Below are 21155 nucleotides of genomic sequence, written 5' to 3' on the forward strand. Positions count from 1 at the left end.
GGAGGGACCCAGGATATTAGCAACTCATGCAACGGTCCGTGGGTGGCTTGGAGGAGCCAGAGTTTGGGAGTGAGGTGGGTCAGGGTTGAAACCTGCACTGCCTTGTGTGCTCTGAGGCTTTGGAAGCTACTAAACCTTTCTGAACTCTGATTTTCTCATCCAAAAATGAAGTAATGAGGAAGGTGAAGTAAGACGGTGTATGTACAAGCACCCACTCTAGTGCATGGCACATAGTAGGTGCCCCTTCCATCCTCAGCATCACCTCTAAACCTCTTGCCAGCTCCAGTCCTCTAGCAGCAGGCTCCTGGAGGGGACCTCAGGTCTTGGCACCAGTAGACCCTCATCTCCAGGAGTCGGTCCCTGTGCGTCACACATGGCCTCAGGTCCGGGCAGAGGAGTGTGTGAAGAGAGGAAGCTGGGGGTGGGGGGGTAATATCTCGTGACAGCTGCGTCATCGGTGAGGGCTGGACCTCCTCAGTTAGCTGATTAACACAGCAGTAGTGGATAAAAGTTTGCTCCTTTGAAATGGGTATGTTTGGCATTTAGTTCAAGATATCTTGGCCTCTCTTTAAAGATAGGATGTTTCCAGGGGCAGGTGATTTATGGCCTTCCATTTGGAAGGGGATTTCACAATGTGTATTAATAAATTAGGGCCACTTCGTGCCTGATTATGAGGCTGCTGTCAAGCACTGTGTTGGTGTTTCATAGAGACCGGCCGCAGTAGTGGTGGAGAATGTGCCCTTAGGTGAGAGGGACACCGGGAGGGGGAGACACTGGAGCCGGACCTTGAAACCCAAAGGAAGGCATGACTTTTAAATAATGTCAGAAGGACTGAAGTGCCCAGGTGGTCCCAGGTTCCGAAAGCTTAGTGATCTCAGTGGAATTAGAAAAATGAGAAGTTAGGGAGGTCTTTATAAAGCTAAATCCGTTCACTTTAAAAGGATTGTGCTTTATTCTGTTTCCTTTGTAATGTTTCTTGTCATTATTCTTTCCCTTAGAAAATGTTGGTGAGGAAAGATGGTAGTGGGTTTCTTTAGTGTTTTGATCCTGTGTTTCTTCCCCTCCTCTTTTTGCTAAGAACTACTCTACCCTTCCCATCTTACAGATGGGGAGACTGAGGTCCTAGCAGAGAGGGTGCTAGCTAATGGTGCCCAACTGGAGAGAGGAGGGGACCAGTGTTCCGGCCTCACGCTTCCTGGAAACTCCGGGTCACATGCTGTTGTACTTAACCCCTTCTGGTGCTGTCTCTATGCATATAGCATACATTTCTTTGTGTGTGTTACATTTTAGAGCGATGGAATCTTGTAAGTACTGTATTGAAACCTAATTTTTCTCCATAGCTGAGGTGCCAAGAATAATTTTTATTTTTTAAATTAGTGAAGATTCTGTGACCTCTCTTATTGGCATCTTTTTTTTTTTTTTCCTCACCCGAGGACATTTTTCCATTTTTGTACAGATAGAGTGGGAGGGAGAGAGAGGAAGAGAGAGAGAGAGAGAAACATCGATGTGAAAGGGACACATCGAGTGGCTGCCACCCGCACAACCAACCAGGGCCGGGGACAAACTGCAACCGAGGTACATGCCCTTAGCGGGAACCGAACCCGGGTCTCTCCGGACCGCAGGCCAACGCTCTAACCGCTGAGCCAAACTGGCCAGGGCTCTTATTGGCATCTTAACAGGTATCCTCAGGTAACTCACCTGAGAGGCCTGCACGTAGCTGCAATTCAGGGCCGGACCGACAGGGACTTCACCTGTGCCTGTACTCCTCGCTTGGCACCTGATAGCCGGTACCTCTGGTCCTTCCCAGGCCTGCCCTCCCCAGGAGACTGGAAGCTCCACGAGGGAGGGGAACGGGCCTGCCTATGTCCGCTGCTGCGCAAAAGCTGAGCTCATCGCCTGGCATTTTGTAAGCATGGGGCGATACGATGGAGCAAGCCACTGACACCATGACCAACATTGCAAAGCTCTGTCCCCAGCCACTTCCCTGGACATTAGAAGGTGCCAGTACATAGGAGACAGAGCGCTTTGGGGTTCAGGGACAGGGTCTCAACCTGGAGGACTGCACATGAGAAGGAGTTCATAGAGCTTGGTTGCTGGAAGATTTATTTTAAAAAAGTGAATCGTGCCCTGGCTGGTTTGGCTCAGCGGTTAGAGCATCGGCCTGTGGTCCAGAGAGACCTGGGTTCGGTTTCCACTAAGGGCACGTACCTCAGTTGCAGTTTGTCCCCGGCCCTGGTTGGGTCGTGCATGCGGGAGGCAGCCACTCAATGTGTCCCTTTCACATTGATGTTTCTCTCTCTCTTCCTCTCTCTCCCTCCCCCTCTATCTGAACAAAAAATGGAAAAATGTCCTCGGGTGAGGATTAAAAAAAAAAAAAAATGAATCGTCATTTATTGAGCAATTAAGTTGAACATAATTGGGAACCCTCAAATACAGTGGTGGTAATCATGGCCCATGCTGCCTGTCCTCAATACAGAGGCAGCTTCCATGTTGGAAATGTGCACAAATCATCTTAATGGGCCCCATTCAGGGAGAAATGACACTTTACTTAATCCAGGTCCTGTGTCACTGCACTGTTGAAACCTGCTGCCTGAGCACCTTCTCCTCTAAGCTCTGAGCATGGAGCAGAGGGCGGGAGAGGCCTCACTCCTGCTCACTCCCGGGCCCTGTGTGAGGCATGGACTCCTGGTTATTAAAGGTACCGCAGCTCTCAGGGAAGGCTTTTGGCTTCTAGGCTCTGCCATTTTTCTCTCACATACCTTTCCTGGGAGCGCACTCCCGGAGTTGTCCTTAGTGCTCAGAGCCTAGTGTTACTGTAAGAAAGCCCAACAGGCGTTCCCCAACCTTTCTCGGGAAGGAACAATGGCCGAGCTGGAGAGATGGCTTGCAACAGCTGTCTAATGCCCATTTTGAAAGCAGGCAGGCTATAAATATATAGGTCAGCAAATGACTTAGGTTCTCCTGCGGTTGGGATTTGGTGGGATCTGGTTTTATTACCCTGCGAAATCTATTACTGAGTATCCAGGCGATCTCTGCACGACCCTTCCTCTCCCAGTCCTCAGTCTCCTCCTCCATGAGACAGACAGTCCGCCAGGCTGGATGATGCGTTGAGATGACAATTGCATCTGGCATTTCTTGAGCACTTACTGTGTGCCCAGCCCGTTCTAGGTACATCACCTATGTTGACTCATCAGTCCTCACTCCATTGTCATTTCACAGATGAGGAAGTTGAGGCACAGAGCAGTAAATGACTTCCAGAGTCATCCCGTGTCCCTGCCCCCAATGACATCTCCAGCCCTTTCTGCCCTAAGTGCCCTGCCAGGGAAGGAAGAAAGTCCTGACCTTATTCTTCTTGACCCCAGGGTTGGTCTGAGAGCATTTTCTAGGAGGAGCACTCGTATCCCCCTGAGCAGCAACCTTGGAAAGAAGGGACTACCTGGAAAGGTGGGTGGAGGTTGACCGGGTCGCTGGAGGGCTGGGCAGCGCTGAGCCAGAACTCAGGTGAGGACAAAGGGAGGCTCAGCAGGTGACCCAAGTGGACCAAGCCTGGCCTGGGGTCAGTTCCCACAGGGAGCTGTCTGCAAGGATGGGTGGTATTCCTTGCAAGAGGTGCTAGGGAGCTTTACCCAGGTTGGGGGGTGATTATGGTGGATATACCCTGAAAATTTTAGGAATGACTTTAGGAGAAAAATTAGACAGCCATAATGTGGACCTGGGAGTTAGGCAACATTTAGTTACCTGTTTCTGACATTGATCTTCACCCTCCCCTCAAGGGCCTCCTGCTCCCCAGTGGATTCATTGCTTTTCAGACTATGGACACTGGTCACGTTGGGCTCCCTGTGAGATTTCCTTGGCACAAATTACACACGTCATTTGTTGAAACCCACCAGACTGGACCATCACCCAGGGCTCTTTCAGCTCTGACCTCACCTGTAATTTCTCTGCAGACTCCAGGATGCCTCTGTCCTCAGGAGGGATGCCCTGAACTCCATGTGGAGATGCAAGCAGCCCCCCCCCCCCCCCCCCGCCGCCTTTCTCTGTCCCAGCTTTGACCATCATCATAGACCAGCTCTCCTTATAGGCATGACAATAAATCATTTCTGACATGGTAAGGAAGTTAATTTGGGGAAGATTAATTAGCTACATTCACACATTCAGCTGCAATTCCTGGAAATCAGATGGTGGGAAGGGCACTTTTCCACGGCAACCGAGGACTGGTTGGTTCCTTGCCGCTAAGGTCTGCCTCTCCCCTGCAGAATCACTTAAAGTCCTCAGTCCCTCTGTTGTGCATGGAGGTCAGTTGCTCTGCCCTCAAACCTCCACTGACAGGGAGCTCAAGACTGTATAGGTCTGTCATTTGGGACAGTCGTCACTGTTACAGCAGCCTTCATCTGGCAGCCGCCATCCACTTTGTGCAGACCTTCGACACTGTTGTAAATGATTCTTTACAGACCAGCCAGTGACCTGCCCCTCGTGTCAAGAGGAGGGGAGTGTTTCCAGTGGTGTCCACTGGTCTCTCCTGCTCCCCAGTGGATTCATGTTTTTCAGACTACGGACACCGGTCACGTTGGGCTCCCTGTGAGATTTCCTTGGCACAAATTACACATGTAATTTGTTGAAACCCACCAGACTGGACCATCACCCAGGGCCCTTTCAGCTCTGACCTCACCTCTAATTACTCTGCAGACTCCAGGATGCCTCTGTCCTCAGGAGGGATGCCCTGAACTCTCCATCCATAGGCCCTAGCTGAACACAGTCAAGAAATTCTAGGATTGAGTGTTAATAGAACCTCCCACTGTGTAAGAGATGCTGAAAAGCTAGTCCCTACCACTTAGTAGTAAGGTTTCAGGGTAAACAGAGGGCAGGGCCAGGCTCTGCTCCAGCAGCCGCCCACCCAGGACCCACAGCAATCTACACAGGGTGAAACTGAAGGAGAATGGGGTGTGAGTGAGTGAGGCGGGGATTGGCAGGGGGAGCCAGCAGGCTGACAGCGGCTGTAATTTGGAATGCATTTCTCCGGACAAGTTGGAGCCTGCAGGTGTCAAGGCAGCGCGGTGGCTGTGGGAGGGAGAGGACTGGAAAGACCAGTGGAGACCACTGGAAACCCCCCCCCCCCGCCACTAGACTTTCAATGGGCAGAAACCCCAGCTCTTAGCTTAGTCCCTGGCCCCCAGGAGGTGCCGCCAGAGTCTTTATAAACTGCGGACACATCCCCAAATCCTCTCATGATTTGCTCCTCACAACATGCATGTAGAGCTGAGATGTCCAACAATTTTGCCCCCATTTCACAGATGAATTGCTGAAGCTCAAAGAGATCAAGCAGTTTGCCCAGAACGACGCAGCGAGGGTGTAACAGAGCCTGTTCCACTCCGGAGCTCTGCTTCTGGGCTGTCCCTGCTTCGCAGTGTCCTTCTGTGGTGCCACTCACCTGTCTGTGTATTTGCAAAGCCCCAGGAAGCTGCCACTCACTGGTCAGCCTTGGGGCTTCATAACACTGCCTGCCTTGGCCAACCTGGGGTTCTGCAAACAGCCACCCACCTAGGTATTCCTTGCAACCGGGGTGCTCTTCTGGGGCCACTGAATCTGTGCTAAGGTAACAGAGCACAGGCAGCTGGTCGCTAGTAGGCTGACCTCTACCCAAAGCAGATGCCCACATGAGAGCCTTGCTCAGACACCTGAATGGCAGGAGCTCGGGTTCCCATAGAGCATGTCCTTTAGATATCCTCCCTGACTCACTGAGCTTGTGTCTGTACAGTTTCTGGGTCTGTGCAGAGTATCTATTTGCTGCTGCTTTTCAGGCAGCCCCCTGGTCATTTGGAACCCTTTCAGATCTCCAATCCCTGTTTCAGTAATGCCATATCTTGGTCAGCATAGCAATAGAGTCTTCTGTTATGGGGACATCAGGTCAGGGCCTATGTCATGGAGAGTCCCAAAGGAGAACCAGGACTCCGGCCTGCTCAGCCTTTGATGGGAGACAGAGGCATGGAGCCTTCTGGCTGCTGCTGCCGCCTCATGCCCTGCACATCATTTGTCACCTTCAAGGAGCCCTCCTGATCCCCAGGTTGCCTCTGCTCTGGAGGGCTGTGGCTGCTGGGTTTCAAGCTGGCAAGCTAAGACATAGCGATCTGACCATCCTTTTCACATTCCTCCTGCTTCCCCAGCCTAACGGCAGGCCCGTCACACATCCTACTGTGCTTGCAGCCAGGTGAACAATGTGTGTTGAAGTACAACAGTCAGCACCTGCCACCTTGCTAAGGCAAAGAGTATATCCTGTGCCCTGGCCGGGTGGTTCAGTTGGTTGGAGCATTGTCCCATACACCAAAAGGTTGCAGGTTTGAGCCGCAGTCGGGGCTCATACGGGAGGCAACCGATCAGTGTTTCTCTCTTCCTCTCTCTCTAAAATCAATTAAAAAAAACACACATATCCTCAGGTGAGGATTAAAAAAAAAGAGTGCATCTTGTATTAGCTGTTCTTTAATGTCACTTGAATACAAGAGGGCTTGGCCTTAACCTGGGGCTCCTGACCTTTCTGAACTGTGCCCAGCACTTTGCAGGCATACGTACAGGCGATGGAGGGAGCCACGCCTTCGTCAGTTATCAGATTCCCAAAGAGATCCATGCCCCGTACACTGTTCAGAAAATGAAGGTACTCCTTATGGCACATTGATGGGGAAATGGTCCAACTGGGACTGTGTAGGACATTCCCAGGTGTCTTCCTGTACAGTTTGCTTTGGTGTAGAGCAGACAGAAATCATGAGTCTGAATGGACCCAGGACTTCATGGGGTGCCGCCCCCTCGCTTTCCAACAAGAGGAGAGCAGCACAGAGTGGAGGTGACTTAGCTTTCCTCCGCCAGCAGAGGCCAAGCCAGGGTAGCCCCACGCTGCCAGTTCCCACAGGCAGCAGAGCACGGGAGGTGACTATGGTTCCAAGGAGGTGCCCTTGCGATAGTGGGGACAGCACAGGTCACCCACTTCTGGAAGGTGGGGGCTGCTCCACCTCTCTGGTCCCTCCTTTTAGCAGGATGCCCCGTGCATTTCAGCAGCACCTCTTTATAGTCCCGCCAGCCCTTCCTGGAGCCGGAGATCTGCCTGGAGGGTTTGCTGAGAGCCACAGAGCGGGTCTTAAAGGGCCTCACAGCCAGGATTAGCGTCAGGCCCAGGCTCCCCTCACTGGGCAGGGCAAGGTCTTGCTTGCGTGGCCCTCTCCCCCCCACAGAACCCTGTTGCTCAATCTGGGGCCAGCCCTCAGGATTGCACAGAAGATGCCATCACCTCTACGTCTGAGATTCTGGAGGTGGACCAAGGCATGTTGGGTCATCTCTTACTCCAGTTGACTCCCAGGGAAAGAAAGAGGGAGCTGCATTTAATACCCATTTCTTACTTCACTTTAAATAACAGGGCTGAGAAATGTCTGGGAAAAGTGAAAATCTAGAGTAATATCTGGAGGCTTTGCCTTGGGTTGGTGGGGGAGGGCTCTGGCTCTAGCTTAACATTTCACAAACTTTTCTGATAAGAATCACCTGGGTTGCTTATTAAATATACACATTATTGGGGGGAGGGTAGGTTTCTGTTTTTTTAACCAGCGTTCCAAGCCATTCCTGTCTTCAGGCAGGTTTGGGAAACAGTTTATCTACTGTGCCAAAAATAGCCTGTGTAGAGGAGTGCTTTTCTAAGTTTAGTTTTGCTATATTAATAAGTTTTTCTTGTTTGAAAATGTGTTAACATTACAGACAAGTCTGCCATTGATTTCCTGTGACCACCCCAACCCCAGTACCCCCTCCTCCCAGAGGAGGTGTCAGTACGAAGTATGTATCTCCCCAGACCTTTTTCTTTACATTAAATTGAGATACAAGTTTCTGCTTTATTTTTCTTAAATAGGTGTCAGGTTGTATCTATCATTTAACAATCTGCTTTCCTTTTATTCCAAGCTATGTTGTGGAGAACTATGTTCGTGCTTTTTTTTTTAACCTGCTGCATAATATTCCACACCATTAAAGTGACATGATTTAGCAATTCCCCTATCGGTGGACATAGCAGGTGCTTGCAATTTCTCATTATTACTTGCTCTAGTGAGCATCTTTGCCCGTGCCTCCTTGTATACATTTAGGAATAAATACTGAGAAGCTAAGTTTCTGGGCTAATCCATATACATTTCTGGATTTTAATGAATTCTGTCAAGAGTTATCTTTCTTTTTTAAATCCTCACCCGAGGATATTTTTCTATTTATCATCAGATAGAGTGGGAGGGAGGGAGAGAAAGAGAGAAACATTGATGTGAGAGAGACATCAACTGGTTGCCTCCTGTATGACCCGACCAGGGCCAGGGATGAACCGCAACCGAGGTACTGCCCTTAACCAGAATTGAACCCACGACTCATTGGTCCATGGTCTGACACTGTAACCGCTGAGCCACACCAGCCAGGGCAAGAGTTATCTTTCAAAGTGATTCTACCAATTTGCCTTTCCACCGAGAGCACATGGAGAGGACCCAGCTCTCCACCCAGGTGCAGCTGTCTTGAAAAAGTGTTTGGATGAATGGCCAAGTGGCAGTACCCATCTTCTTCTAGTACTTCCCTTTGGGGATGAACAAGACTACTTCCCATCACAAAGTTAAATCCCCACGATAAAAACACCCTGGTCCTAGCTCTGGCTGGTGTGGCTCAGTAGCTAGAGTGTCGGCCTGCGCACCAAAGGGTTGAGGGCTTAATTCCCAGTCAAGGGAATGTACCTGGGTTGCAGGTTCGATCCCCAGCTCCAGCCGGCGTACACGCAAGAGGTAACCAATGGACGTGTCTCTCTCACACAAATGTTTCTCTCTTTCTCCCCTCCCCCTACCCCACATCACTCCCTCTCTTCTACTCTCTCTAAAAATCAGTGGAAAAAATATCTTTGGGTGAAGATTAACAAAAACAGAAAGGAGGCCTGCGGAGCCGACTCCTGGAGCCCAGACAGGTGGCACAGGGTGGAATTGTCAAACCCTTTGGGCCACCCTGGGCCATGTTCAAAACAAGGGGACTGGAGCAGGTCTTTCAAGGACCCCCAGTTTCGGTGCTTTATGAGCCTGTGAAAGTCCTTTAAGGTCACAAGGTTGACCTAGGGTCTCTAGTTTTGTTTGAATGCAAGGGCTTACCTGAGGTTTAGCATAATGCTTGTCTCTTTTTTTCTTTTTTAAAATTGATTTTAGAGAGAAAGAGAAACATGAATTTGTTCATTTTATTTATGCATTCACTGGTTGATTCTTGTATGTGCCCTGACCAGAGATCAAACCCATAACCTTGGCATATCGGGACAACACTCTACCCTACTGAACTACCGGGCCAAAGCCATAACCCTTGTCTTTCTGCTGCTGTTTAGCTCCTTAATGAAGTGGTGAGCCTGGGTTCCCCTCTCAGCGCTGCACCTGCCCACGGAACCAGGAGCAGGCCACGTGAAGGGGTCTGATGCCCCGTCAGGTCTTTGCCAATCCAAGTTCAAAATCAAGGAAAGCCTCTTGCATGCCTAGGTGGCGTAATCTGCAGAGAAGTCCAGGCCGGCTCCCTTTTAGTTGAATTGTTCAACAAGATTTGAGGGACAGGTCCGCTAACTGGGGCAAAAGCAACCCCAGCAGGAATCTAAGCCCACATCTGAGGAAATTTATTCTCTTTTTTTTTTTTTAACTGAGGAAATCAACTGCCTTCACTCAAGCCCATCATCCTGACTCACAGTAAGCCCTGGGCAGCTTCGACAGTGACCACACTGCCTGGGGCCTGTGGCACAGCGGACCAGTCACTCTGGCTAGCTGCCCACTCAGCTCTCCTAACACCTGGTTAAATTTTTACTCCCAAAACCAGGACATGATTTTGCAAAAGGTCAGACAGCTCAGTGAGTGTTTGCCTAGTTTCAGGTTGCTCAAACCTCAAATTCCCTCCCCTCCACCCACCTCACTTTGAAGTTCGAAAGCAAGTTGATTAAATATACATTTTAGGAACCTTCCGATTTGCTTCTTAAACTAACAGAATTCTAAACTTTTTTTTTTTAACGGAAGGATTTTCAACTGTCAGCAGGTATAACTGGAACCATATGTCAGCAGAGACCAGGGGCTTTTCCTGGTTTTAGGATTTGTACATTCTTATTGAAACGGAAGTAAGCAGGGCAGGCAGCTGGGGGCCCCTGACAACCCAAGCTCAGATCTCATTTTAATTAGAAAGTACAGATAGTGCCTGCTGAACCAAAGGCCTCCCAGAGCTCCAGTCCCAAGGCAAACAAAGATTTGGTTTATATCCTGCAAGCCCCTGTGTTTGTAAATTACAGAGCACTTCCCTGAGAGGAGCTGGGATGTTGATTTCTAGATTACAGAGACCAGCCCAGCTCCCTCCCCATCCTCCAAGTCAGCTATACCCCCCCCCCCAATGATTTGTTTTCTTGGGGAAATATTTGCTCCCTTCCTCCTTGCAGAATACCTAGAGGATGTTCATGTTGAAAGAGACGGTAAGGAAGGCCGGAGGGGAGACAGAAGATGAGATGTCAGCCACAGCAGGTTCATCATTTTCTCCATTTGGACTTCTGGTCTCTTGAACTCTAAGGCACAAAACCTTACACCAGATCAGTGTCTGAGCTGTTCTGTTTGACAGTGGTTCACATGTATAATTTTCTCCCTGGTGTGTTCTGCAAATGGTAGAATAGAAATATCAAATGAAAGACACTGCCTGGCCCAGCTCTCCTCCACCTCCCCTGTCTTTCCCCTGCCTGGTGTCATTTGAGCTCTGTGAGTCTCAAAAGAGGCCCTGATTACAATGTCAGCATCTGGAAGGGCACCCGCTGGGACTCAGAGCCTGACCCGTAGAGGAGTGGCTGCAGGCAGCAGGGGGCAGGCAGCGGTGCACATGCTCAGATGGTGGGTGCTCCAGCCCTGGGCCTTTCACTGTAAGCTTGACCGTTGTGTGCTATGCCTCCCATTGGCCCCTGGCCACATGCCAGTGACAGGGCTGCTGCCCACTGTCCCTCCTCAGGCATCACATTCCGGGCAGCTGGAGGTCACTTGTTCACCCTGCCAGGGCTGCTGCCACAAGCTGCCATTCACCGGGCAGACAAAGGGGGATTTTCCCTTCCCCAGGGTTTACAGGCCCCTCAAATGCCTTACATTCCAGGAGCTGGGAGAGAGAGGAGACTCCTGTGGTTTCTAATTAAACCCACAATTTAAATAACAATTCATGTAACCCCAAGGGTTGAGAGAAATGCTAGCCTACCCCCATACAAGAGAGGCAGCTGGGTGGCCCTGGCTGGGAGGCTGAGGACTTGCCCTTTGCCAGATGTGTGACCAAAGGGACCTGTAATGATAGAAGTCACCGTGAGTTTATGGTGGAGCTAGAATGTTTTAAAAAGGAACCGGTTAGGTGGGTTCCTGTCCTTTTCCCCCTTGATAAGTGTATCCCTCATGGAGGTTAGGAAATGAGGTATGGGAGGGAAAGTTGTCATGTTTACTCTTAGCCTCCAACTGAGAATTTTTACCCTCCAGGGAAAATGTGGAACTTGGTCTCTGAAGTGTTCAAATCCCGGGTTCTCATATTCTCATGGGACTCTCCTCTCTGCCCCCACTCTCTGCCCCCCGGTGACTCTCTCTGACCATCTGTTGCAAAACTGCTGTTTTCTGAAGTAGAGACAAGTGAGGAGGCCAGGAAGGGCCCTGAAAGCGGGGGATCTGGCCATGGGTCTTGGTTGAGCCCCTCCTCTGGACCTCAGCTTCCCCATCTGTGACAGAAGGTCTTTGGGTTTGTGGCTTCCAAGACCCTTTCTGGCAGGGGCAGTCTCTCCACCCATCCCTGAGCTGCTCTGGTGTTTTCATTGGCCCCTCTGGGGCCACAGCCGTCTTCACAGTGCGTTGATCTCACCAAATTGTTGTCTGATTACCTAAGGCGTGGTTGTGTTCCAGATTTGGGTAAAATGGAACGCTGGACATAATTATCTCTAGACAAGCTCTTCTATGCCTCAGCCAGCACCAGGAGCTTGTCAGCATTTCCAGGCTTTCTGCGATCCCCTGTCCAACTTTCCTCCATTTCCATTCCATTAAATTGCGCAATTCACATTCCCAGAGATGCCCTCCAGGTTCCTGCCTCTGTGCTTCCCTACCCAGTGCCCTTCTTTCTCACTTCACGGAGTCCCAAGCAGGCCCCTCTCTTGCAATGGAGCACTGCCAGTGTGGATCCATTTGTCACCCCTGCGAGAATTGGAGCTTCCTGAGGGTGAGCATCCGCTCTGGCTCTGGCTCTGGCTCTGGCTCCCCCTCCGCCTCCTTGCTGGTGTGGCACAGGCTCACTTTATGTTTGTTGAAGCAAAGCCTGGTGTGAAGCAGAAAGCCAAAGGTGGACTCACCCTTCCATCTTCCTCCCTGCAGGTGATTATCGCTGATGACTACTCAGATCCCTTTGATGCCAAGAATGATCTCAAGAGCAAAGCGGGAAAAGGGGAGAGTGCAGGCTACATGGAGCCCTACGAGGCCCAGAGGATCATGACAGGTAAGCAGAGCAATTGGCACAGGGACTTGCAACTCAGCAGGGAGGTAGAGAGCCCATTCCTGGACACATGTGGATCCCCAGCCAGCCTCCACACGGAAAGGTTTGTGCTTTCAAGGTGATTGTTGGGAGGCTGCCCTATGTTGAAGCTTCACCACAGTTTACCAGTTCATGGTTCACCTACATCAGAAAGAACCTGGCAGGGCCCAGTGAAAGCCCAGGCACCAGGATACCAAGCACAGTAACCAAGATGGGACAGAGAAGTAACTGGGGAGAAGAGGGGGAAAGTTCAATCAGGAATTTCTCACTGAAGAAAGATACAGCATTTGAGACAGAAAACGTAACTTGGGGCTTCCTAGCAGCCAGGGCAATAAAAGAAGCAGCCTGGGTCAACTCCTTTTATTACCTAGTAGAAGCGGGCAGACTAGATCAGTGGGGACAAAATTATCCCTGTCCAAATATGAAGAAATCTTTGTTTGGGGCTGGAACCAGCCTAAAGAGCCCTTGTTCTCTACCTGGTAGGTTATGGGAAACAGACTTTCCCCCTGTGGCTGTTTTTATATTGCCCTTAATGACAAAACCTTGTCAAAGCAATTGTGTGGGGCCTGAAGAATGTGGCCAGGCGTCCAGTATCCTGAGGGCATTTTGTCACCAGGATAATGTCTAGAGCATCTTTGGAGGACGAACCGTTATTGGCCATCACAGATAGATTGTTGTCAGCCACCACAGACTGACTGCTGGGGAGATCTCAAACAGAAGAGAAACCCCTCCATGGGTCCTCCTGGCCCAGGAGGGCAGTCCAGAGACAGAAGATCACCTGTGTGGATTGGTCCCCTCTGGCTCCACATGAGGGTGGCCAGGAGCAGGTTGGGACCCACCCTAATTTTGAGGCCTCGCGCATTGGTGCCCTATATGTCTGGGATTTGGGATCCCTCTGCGGCCCTGTATTGTTTGTTGTTTGTTGTTCATAGTGTCTTTGAGCACTTTCTCTTTATTCTTCCTGGATTAGAAGAAGGAAGGGGAAGGAAGCGGCATTTACGGCGCACTTAGTGTCTGCGGGGCCCATGCGGAATAGAAGCTCGTAGGGCTGTGGAGACCGTGTAGGACAACTGCTGGAGGCCCTGTGTGCAAGTCCAGGCCGTGCTTCCGGGACTCTGCCTTGTGCTTCTCCTGTTCATGGAAACTGGCCCCCAGTGTGTCTTCCAGAATGCTGGGCCACCCTGTGCAGGGCCAGAGAGCGATTGACCAGGGGGACCGAGGCCGCTCTCCTAGAGGGCGCCCCTCACACTCCCTCTCATCTTCCTAATCTCTCCGGGCAGAGGAGCCTCTGTGGGCAGCAGGAGGCAGAGAGCTGAGTGTGCATTTGGGGCCAGGGTCCTCAGGGAGGGGCAGCCTGCTCTTCTCCGGTGACTCAGGGAACCAGTTGTTGGTGGAGTCTTCACTTCAAGGCTCCTGCCGTCACCTCCCACATACCATCACCTCCAGGCTCAGTGAACACCAGCTCTGAGGCAGGACCTCAGGCCTGGCCGTGGGGAGCGTTGGCCGTGCAGCTCCGGCCATTCTTGCGTTCAGCAGGCATCAGCCTGGGCTTAAAGGAGCGGTGGTTACAGGGGTGACTGGGATGCTGGCACATCCCTATGTCAGGGCAGCAAAGAATCTTCAAGGCCATCCAAACCCAACAGCCTCATTTCATAGACAGGGAAACCGAGTCTAAGGAAGGAGAGGGACTTGCCCAAGGACACACAGTAAGTTGGAGGCAGACTGCCAAGTGTGGCCTGTGCTTGGCAGGGCAGTCTTGGGGTGGAGTACTGAAGGAAGTGTAGTGTTTGTGTTTGCTGCTGGGGTATCCGGGACACGAGGAAATGGCAGGAGCCATCTGAGGTTGGCTTCCAGGCTCTGTCCTGGGCCCTTTGACACACACACCTCACCATGTCCCTGCAAAGGAGGTGCTGTCTCGTTTTACAGGTGCGAGAAACTGAGGCCAAGTCACTCCTCTGGGGTCACACAGTAAATTGAGGGGCTCAGACCTATATGTACAGAACATGGGGGCAGGCAGCTGAAGAGGGGTGGGGGCCTTTGCTGGGAGCCTCTGTGGAGGGCTCACCTCTGCCTGGGCTCCTGTCGGGTGCTGTCATGGACCTTGGCATTGAGTAGCCATATTACTGGGCAGAACTGCCATGTGGATGGTGGTTCTTCACGAGGTGCACCCACAGGGCCAGGGCCAGGCAGGGCAGCTTGAGCCCACCAGGTACCTGCTAAGATCTCTCTGGGCTTTCTTCCTAGCTTGGGGACTCTGCCCAAATTTACCCATATTTTTTGTTTATAAGGAAATAAGTGATTAAACAGTACGTTTCTGGTTGTAAGGACCTTGTTCCCTTTGACTTGGAATTATTTATGTGTAATGTCCCCAGTGACTGATGGCAGGCATGGGGGCTGGGATCGTAAATGTTCCAGGAAACAGCCCACTGAGCTGACAGGAGGTGGGGGACAGAGGTGGGTGCTGGGGACTGCAGTGGAGCAGGAACAATCACGTCCATCCTTTTAGGTTAACGTATTTTGGGTGCTGTAACATTTATGTATATGTAACTTCTAGTAACAGGGCAAGCATCTTGGGTGCATAAGAATACCACTGCCAGGCAGAGCGTGCCCTCTCTGCCCGAGACAGTGTGCCTCTGTACCGTGCAGAGGAGCCCAGGCTGACGTCAAGCAGATCCGGGAGAGCCACTTGCCATCTGAATGACTCCTGGGCCTCAGTTGCCTCCTGGGAAGCAATCAGTGCGAACTGGCTGTTTGACCTAGGGTAGCACAGTCTATGCCTCTGTTTTTACCTATGTATGAAATGATGAGTTAGTCACTAATAATAGTAACAGCAGTGGAGGCAGTTGCTAAGCTCTCTTGTACATATTTACAGCACTAGATGTGAACTCTCATCATCACCCTTTGACGTGTAGGTGCCCATTATACTGATGAAGAAACTGAGGCCCAGAGAGATTAATTAACCAGTCCAAGTCATCAGCTGGGTAGTCAGCCATGGGGCCGATGGCCTAGGCCCTGTTTTAACCACCGTGCAGGACATCCTGTCCAGGGTCTGTTCAGCCCTGGTTGGCTCCAGCTTGATTTTCAGACTCTCCAGCACAGCCAACGTGCCTGTGATGAACCCGTGAGGCTTTGTTCTGTGCACCCTCTGCTCCATGCACAGGTGGTGGGAGCCTTTGGGAGGTGTGCTGTTGTAAACGGAGACCTCGGCCCAGCCCCTGTGCTGTGGCTGGGATGACGGGAACAGAGAATAATGCCAGTTTCCCCAGGGGCTTCTCTCCCCCTCCCCTTTGTCTGCCTCAACTTCCTTCTCCACAGACTCCTCTTCATGTCACCCACAGGAGTTAGGTTCTGGCTCCAAGACTGAGGCTTGGCTCTCCCCAGAACCTCACAAGCCAGATGCCCAGGAGTTGCCTGGTGGACCCCACTTTCTGCCCTCATCGCCTCTCTCACTCCAACAGCAGCTCTGCTACTTCCTTAAAACCCGAGGGCTCTGTGGAACCCAGTTGGAAGCTAGTGACCCTGTCCAACCTTCTTTTCTTTAGGTAGGGAAACTGAGGCTCAACAAAATTGCAATCCTTTCGAGATTTTTGTAACACCCTGAATAAACATGCAGCTGTCTAGTGAGATAGTGAGTTGCCCATCCTAAAGGTATCTAAGCAGAGGCAAGACAACCAGCATTGGGTAATGGAAAGGTAGTTCAATGGTTGGCTCATGTAACCTCTGAGGTCTGTGTCAACCTTGAGTTCCAAGATACCATCATTCACTCTGTGCTGCCTCATCATTAGACACCGGACACCAGCCTCATGAAGGGAGCACTTAAGACCAGCTCTGAATAGGACAAGACCTAGTGAGGGCTGGTGGCTTCCTTTCTCAGTGTCAGCCCGGCCTGTATTGTTCAGTCCTGGTGCCCCTTTTCATCTTGCTTGGCCCATCTCTCGAAGTCAGATTCTGGTCTTTGTCTTTTCCATGCCATCTGGGCCTCAGTTTCCTCCTGTGTAAGCTGAAGAGGAAGAAGCAGAGCACTTCTGGGTTTCCTGTCTGCCCTAGTGTCTTATGTATCTGGTATCCCCAGGCCAAGCCCGTAACATCAGGCTGCCTCCCTCCAAAGCCCTGTCTTACAGCCCATTCTTTCCCTCTTCACTCCAGGCTTGATACTAGGCTCGAGGGCCCCAGATCATGGAGACCTGCTGATGTGTGGGAACGATGCTGGGCTCTGAGTCAGGTCCGCTTGGGTACCCAGTGGGTCAGGATGCTTAGCCTACTGAGAGCCGCAGTGTACTCATTATAAAGTAGGGCACACAGCACTGATGTAGCCCCAAGTGGAAAGAGCAGGCTTTGCACATGTGTGTGAGGTTGTTGTTATTGGGGAGCAGAGGACCTGCTGGTCCTTCACTTGGTATTCAGTGCTGTTGAATTCTTTGACCAGTCCCTGGCCACCTGGAGGTGAGTGGCTGAAACCACAGGATGGCGGAGCAGGTGGTCCTCAGGCCTGTGCAGTGCACTTGGTCAGCACCCTATTGTGTCAGAGACTAGACCACGTAACCTGGGCAGATACTGCCACTGCCCCCAGGAGTTTCCATAAAGCAGGGAGACAGGAATGGATCCAGGGGCGCAGAGGTGAGCGGTGAATATCCAGAGATTCAGGGTTTGGGCGATCAAATGGGGTGGGTGGGGGTGGGAGGCAGTGGTGGCTAGAGAGCTGGATCTGGTAACCCAGGTGGAGGGAAGAGCTTGAGCAAAGGCACAGGTGTGGGATCTTTCTGCCGGAGAGGAGAGGCTGGAGGTGAGGCTTCGATAGGCTAATAATAGGAAAAGCATAACGATACTGATGGGGCCTCAAAGATTGATTGGATCGTGAAGCCCTAGTTCACCTAAAAGCAAAGAATATTTCTCAGCTGGGATCCTTTCTCCTGAGGCCTTCAGCCCCAGGAATTCTTAGAGGTACCCAAAGTAGTGGTGGGGAGCGGGGGTGGTCGTTTTTTGCAGAGGGCTTCTCTGTGTGCCAGGCACGGCTCCAAGCTCTTTTCATAATTAGCTCATGTAATCCTCACAAGAGTCTGTGAAATACAGGTACTTCTGTCGTTCCCATTTTACAGATGAGAATACTGAGACTCAGGTTAAATATGCAGCAAAACTAGGAAAAGCATACCCTCTGGAGCTTGCAGCTAAAACATTTTCACATCTGTCCTGTACTCCCAGAAGGTCTGCAGAAATAACTGGCACTTTTACAGTTAATTAGACCCCCTTTTTATGTGTGACTCTGCACCCCCAGCATCCCTTATAAAATTGTTCAAAGTGTCATCTCCCAGGATGATTCACATGCACATTAATTGAAAGCATTTTCCCATAATTTTTAATATTATAAGCAATTACACATTAAAAAGTCCTTAGCATGTTTTTATTATTAAATCAAGTTTATAGCATAATAAGAGGAAATTAAAGGAAAGCCATTTCACACAGAACCTGCTACCCTGACGTGGCTGTTTTCCTTGCCCACAACTTGCCTTCTGCCCTTTTTAACCCCGTGTTCCTGTAGGCACATCTGGGAGGTAAAGCCAGCCATCGATTTTAGGGGTGGGGGGCATCTTTGTGTAGCTTCTTGTTCTGTCATAGCCTCTTCTAGCAGCAACAGGCTTCCTGAGAGAATGGGTGGGTGTCATGTTCAAATCTGTTACAATAGTGGCCTATTTCTGGAGGGAGGCAGGAAATGTGGGTTCCAGCTCTGGCTCTACCCTGGTTTGCTGTGTGTCCTGAGGCAGGTTGCTTTCCCTCTCTAGGCCTCACTTTCCTCATCTGGAAAGTCAGATTTTACCTTCTTCCCTGGGCGCCATGACAGTCCTATAGAACCTCAGGTTCCCAGTTTCTCCAGCTGTCAAGGTCAGGACTGCACTTCCTCCTGCCCCACCCCCACCACCTCCGCATGGTGCCAGCCCAGGTCTTGCCAGGTTGTGTGGGAGAGCTGGCCCTGGCACCCTCCCAGGAGTATGCATGCTGCCCTCTTTTGCAGGACAGATAGTGCTGGGAGCTGCAGGTTTGTACCCTCTGAACAGGCAGCCTCCAGAGGCCCTTCCTAAAGCTGCTGTTTTTGAATTTTGGAATAAAGCTCCCAGTGCTTATCAGAGAAAAGGGGGGGGGGGGTGTCTCTGAGTCTTGACTGGGTGTCAGAGAGGCCATCTCTGGCCGCTCTACCTTAGATTTCTACCTTCCTTGTGTGTTCGCCATCATCTCTGCTTCCTGCTTCAAGGCTGTGCTGTTCTTCTGTCCTGGTAGCTGGGAAAGGAAAGGGCCTTTCTGTGTGGGCCCTGAGTCCAGGCCCTTCCCAGCTCTGCACTGTCCCTGGACTCTGCTCCCCGAGTGTCCATGCACCCGCCTCTTCCTCACCGACCTGCTCTGCACAGCTCTGCTCCTTCCCGGTCTGCCCTCTCCCCACGTCGCCCCAGGCTTCAGCCTGGCCTGGTAGTCATGCTCTCCCTTGGCTGGGGGTTGTGAGGGTGGAACTCTCTTTGAAGAGCAATCTTTTCCACCTAGCATCCTCTTTGTGCTGAGGTCCAGAAGGGCCAAGCACTGACTGGCCAAGGTCACACAGCAGCAAGCTGCGGAGCTGTCTCCTGACTTCTAATCCAGGACTCCTGGGCCTTGTTTTGAAATGTTTTGAAACCTGCCCTTACACCCTCCTGGCAGATAGAAGGCTTGGTCATGGACTGTGCCGAGTTCCCTGGCTGGTCTATCATTTACCAGAATGATTTACCTACCAGACAGGAAGAAGATAATCAAGTGTAAATAGATTTTGTATTAGTCACTCGATGACTTTCCTGATCTTGAGAAATAGCATGGCTCACACACCCAGCCTGGTGGTGCTCCTGCCCTGGGAGGCCTGGTGGGAGGGGAGGCAGGGGAGAGGAGCATGGGGCCTGGGTTTCCATGGTGACCAATGGGCCCACACCGGCAGTCACTTCCTATTCTTTCACCCCATGTGCCCCTCTCCCTTTTGACCCTGTACACTGAGTTTGTCCAGCTTTTCAGGAAGGTTGCAGCAGAAAACTGACAGTCATTGAGGACACACCTGCCGTGTACCAGACTTCCTCATTCCTGCCCCTTGCCTTTTAAAATCCCAGAGAGACATTAAAAGATCTGAAGGCACATAAATGGATGGAAATGCCTGTCTAGAAATTGACAGGGAGACGCAGGTCTATTGGTAGCCTTCACCCACCCAACCATCGCCCTGTGAGGGGCAGAGCATGAAGGCTGTGGGGAAGCACCGCCCACTCCTACGCAGGGGTGTGGCACAGTTAGGAAGCTGTTTAGGAAGTTGTGCCCGCCTGGGTGTGTGGAATGGATTAGAGCAAAGAGAAGCAAGAGGCAGGGAGACTGGTTCTGTGGCTGTGTGTCTCCAAGTCATCTAGGCCAGGGGGCTGAGGCCAGAGCCAGGGCTGTGGCTGCGGTGCTGCAGGTGGGAGCAGGTGGGGTGGAAGAGCCGCCAGCCTTGGAGTGCAGTGGGTAACACAGGGAGAGGCTGGGATCCTGGCGAATGGGAGGAAGACAGTGTCAGTTACTTGATGGGGACTGTGCTGTTGGAAAAGGGGAAAGAAGGTTCTCGGGGGAGGAGCCAGTGGGTTCAGATATGGGCATTTGTGTGTCCAGGTGCTCCAGTGGCCTGGGGGCCATGCTGGAAAGATCTGGGGAGAGAAGTTCCTGCTCCTCCAGAAGCCTAAAGAAGGAGATTCAGTGACTTGCCCCACACCCTATTATCTGACTAATTAGTACCCTTCTCTAACAAGGGCTCAGGCTGGCTTTCTGGAAGTGTATACCTATGGCAGAGGGCTGTATTTAAAAGGTGCCTTTTATAGATGATGCCAGGAATCTCCCCGAGGCTCTGGGAGAAAACAGTGCGATCATTTCCATTTTGCAGATGAGAAAGCTGAGTCATAGAGGCGGACCAGAACTGTACCCCATTCAGGGCCCCCCTTTCTGTGGGGTCTCTGCCTGGCAGTTCTGGATGCTAAGTAACAACAGGTTTGCATTTTCTTTGATGCAAAGTCTTTCCACCTCTGGGGTAACTTGGCAGGTACCTAGGTTTAGTTGTCTCCCCCCTGCTCCCCTCAATAGTCCTGCCTTTCAGCTCTCTCAGCTGGCTTGGCTTGTGGGTTTTGATGTGGTACACTGCCCTCTGGTCCTTTTCCAAATCAGGTAGCATGAACATAAGTAAATAAAATGCCACTTCTTTCTCCTTTCCAGACGCAGGCTTGTAAATTGTACCTGGCAATCTAAAAAAATGATGCACTGGAAGAGAGTCATCTCCCAGGGCCCAGGCTCCCTTGTTAGTCCTTCCTAGTCTACCACAATCCCTCTTTGTACGATCCTGCTGATGCAGCACTTACACACTGTGTCGTCATTTAACTGCTGCACTGGGGGCCCCTGGTGGGCAAGGACCACAGGCTGGGAACCCTACCCTCAGACTGTCAGTGCCCAGTATTTGCGATCCTGGCTCAGAACTTTCTGGTGAAGAATGTCCCCAGGTCAGAAGCTGCTGGTTTTTGTGCAGTATTGTGTAAGTGATCAGGAAACCCTTCCCCAAGAACTGAAGGCTCTCTGATCCCAGGCTCACGCCCTCTGGCTGTGCCTGTGTG

General features: G+C 51.3%; 1 protein-coding gene across 1 annotated transcript in view; it reads left to right on the forward strand.

Moving 5' to 3' along the window:
* The window catches only part of SHB (SH2 domain containing adaptor protein B), a 125436-nt gene that overhangs the window by 32084 nt on the left and 72197 nt on the right, over positions 1 to 21155 (forward strand). The window contains exon 2 of the mRNA XM_036261229.1: positions 12372 to 12492. Coding sequence (XP_036117122.1) covers positions 12372 to 12492 — 121 coding nt within the window. The remainder of the gene's footprint in view (positions 1 to 12371; positions 12493 to 21155) is intronic.

Source organism: Molossus molossus, unplaced genomic scaffold (genome assembly GCF_014108415.1).
Source record: "Molossus molossus isolate mMolMol1 unplaced genomic scaffold, mMolMol1.p scaffold_m16_p_14, whole genome shotgun sequence".
Lineage (NCBI taxonomy): Eukaryota > Metazoa > Chordata > Mammalia > Chiroptera > Molossidae > Molossus > Molossus molossus.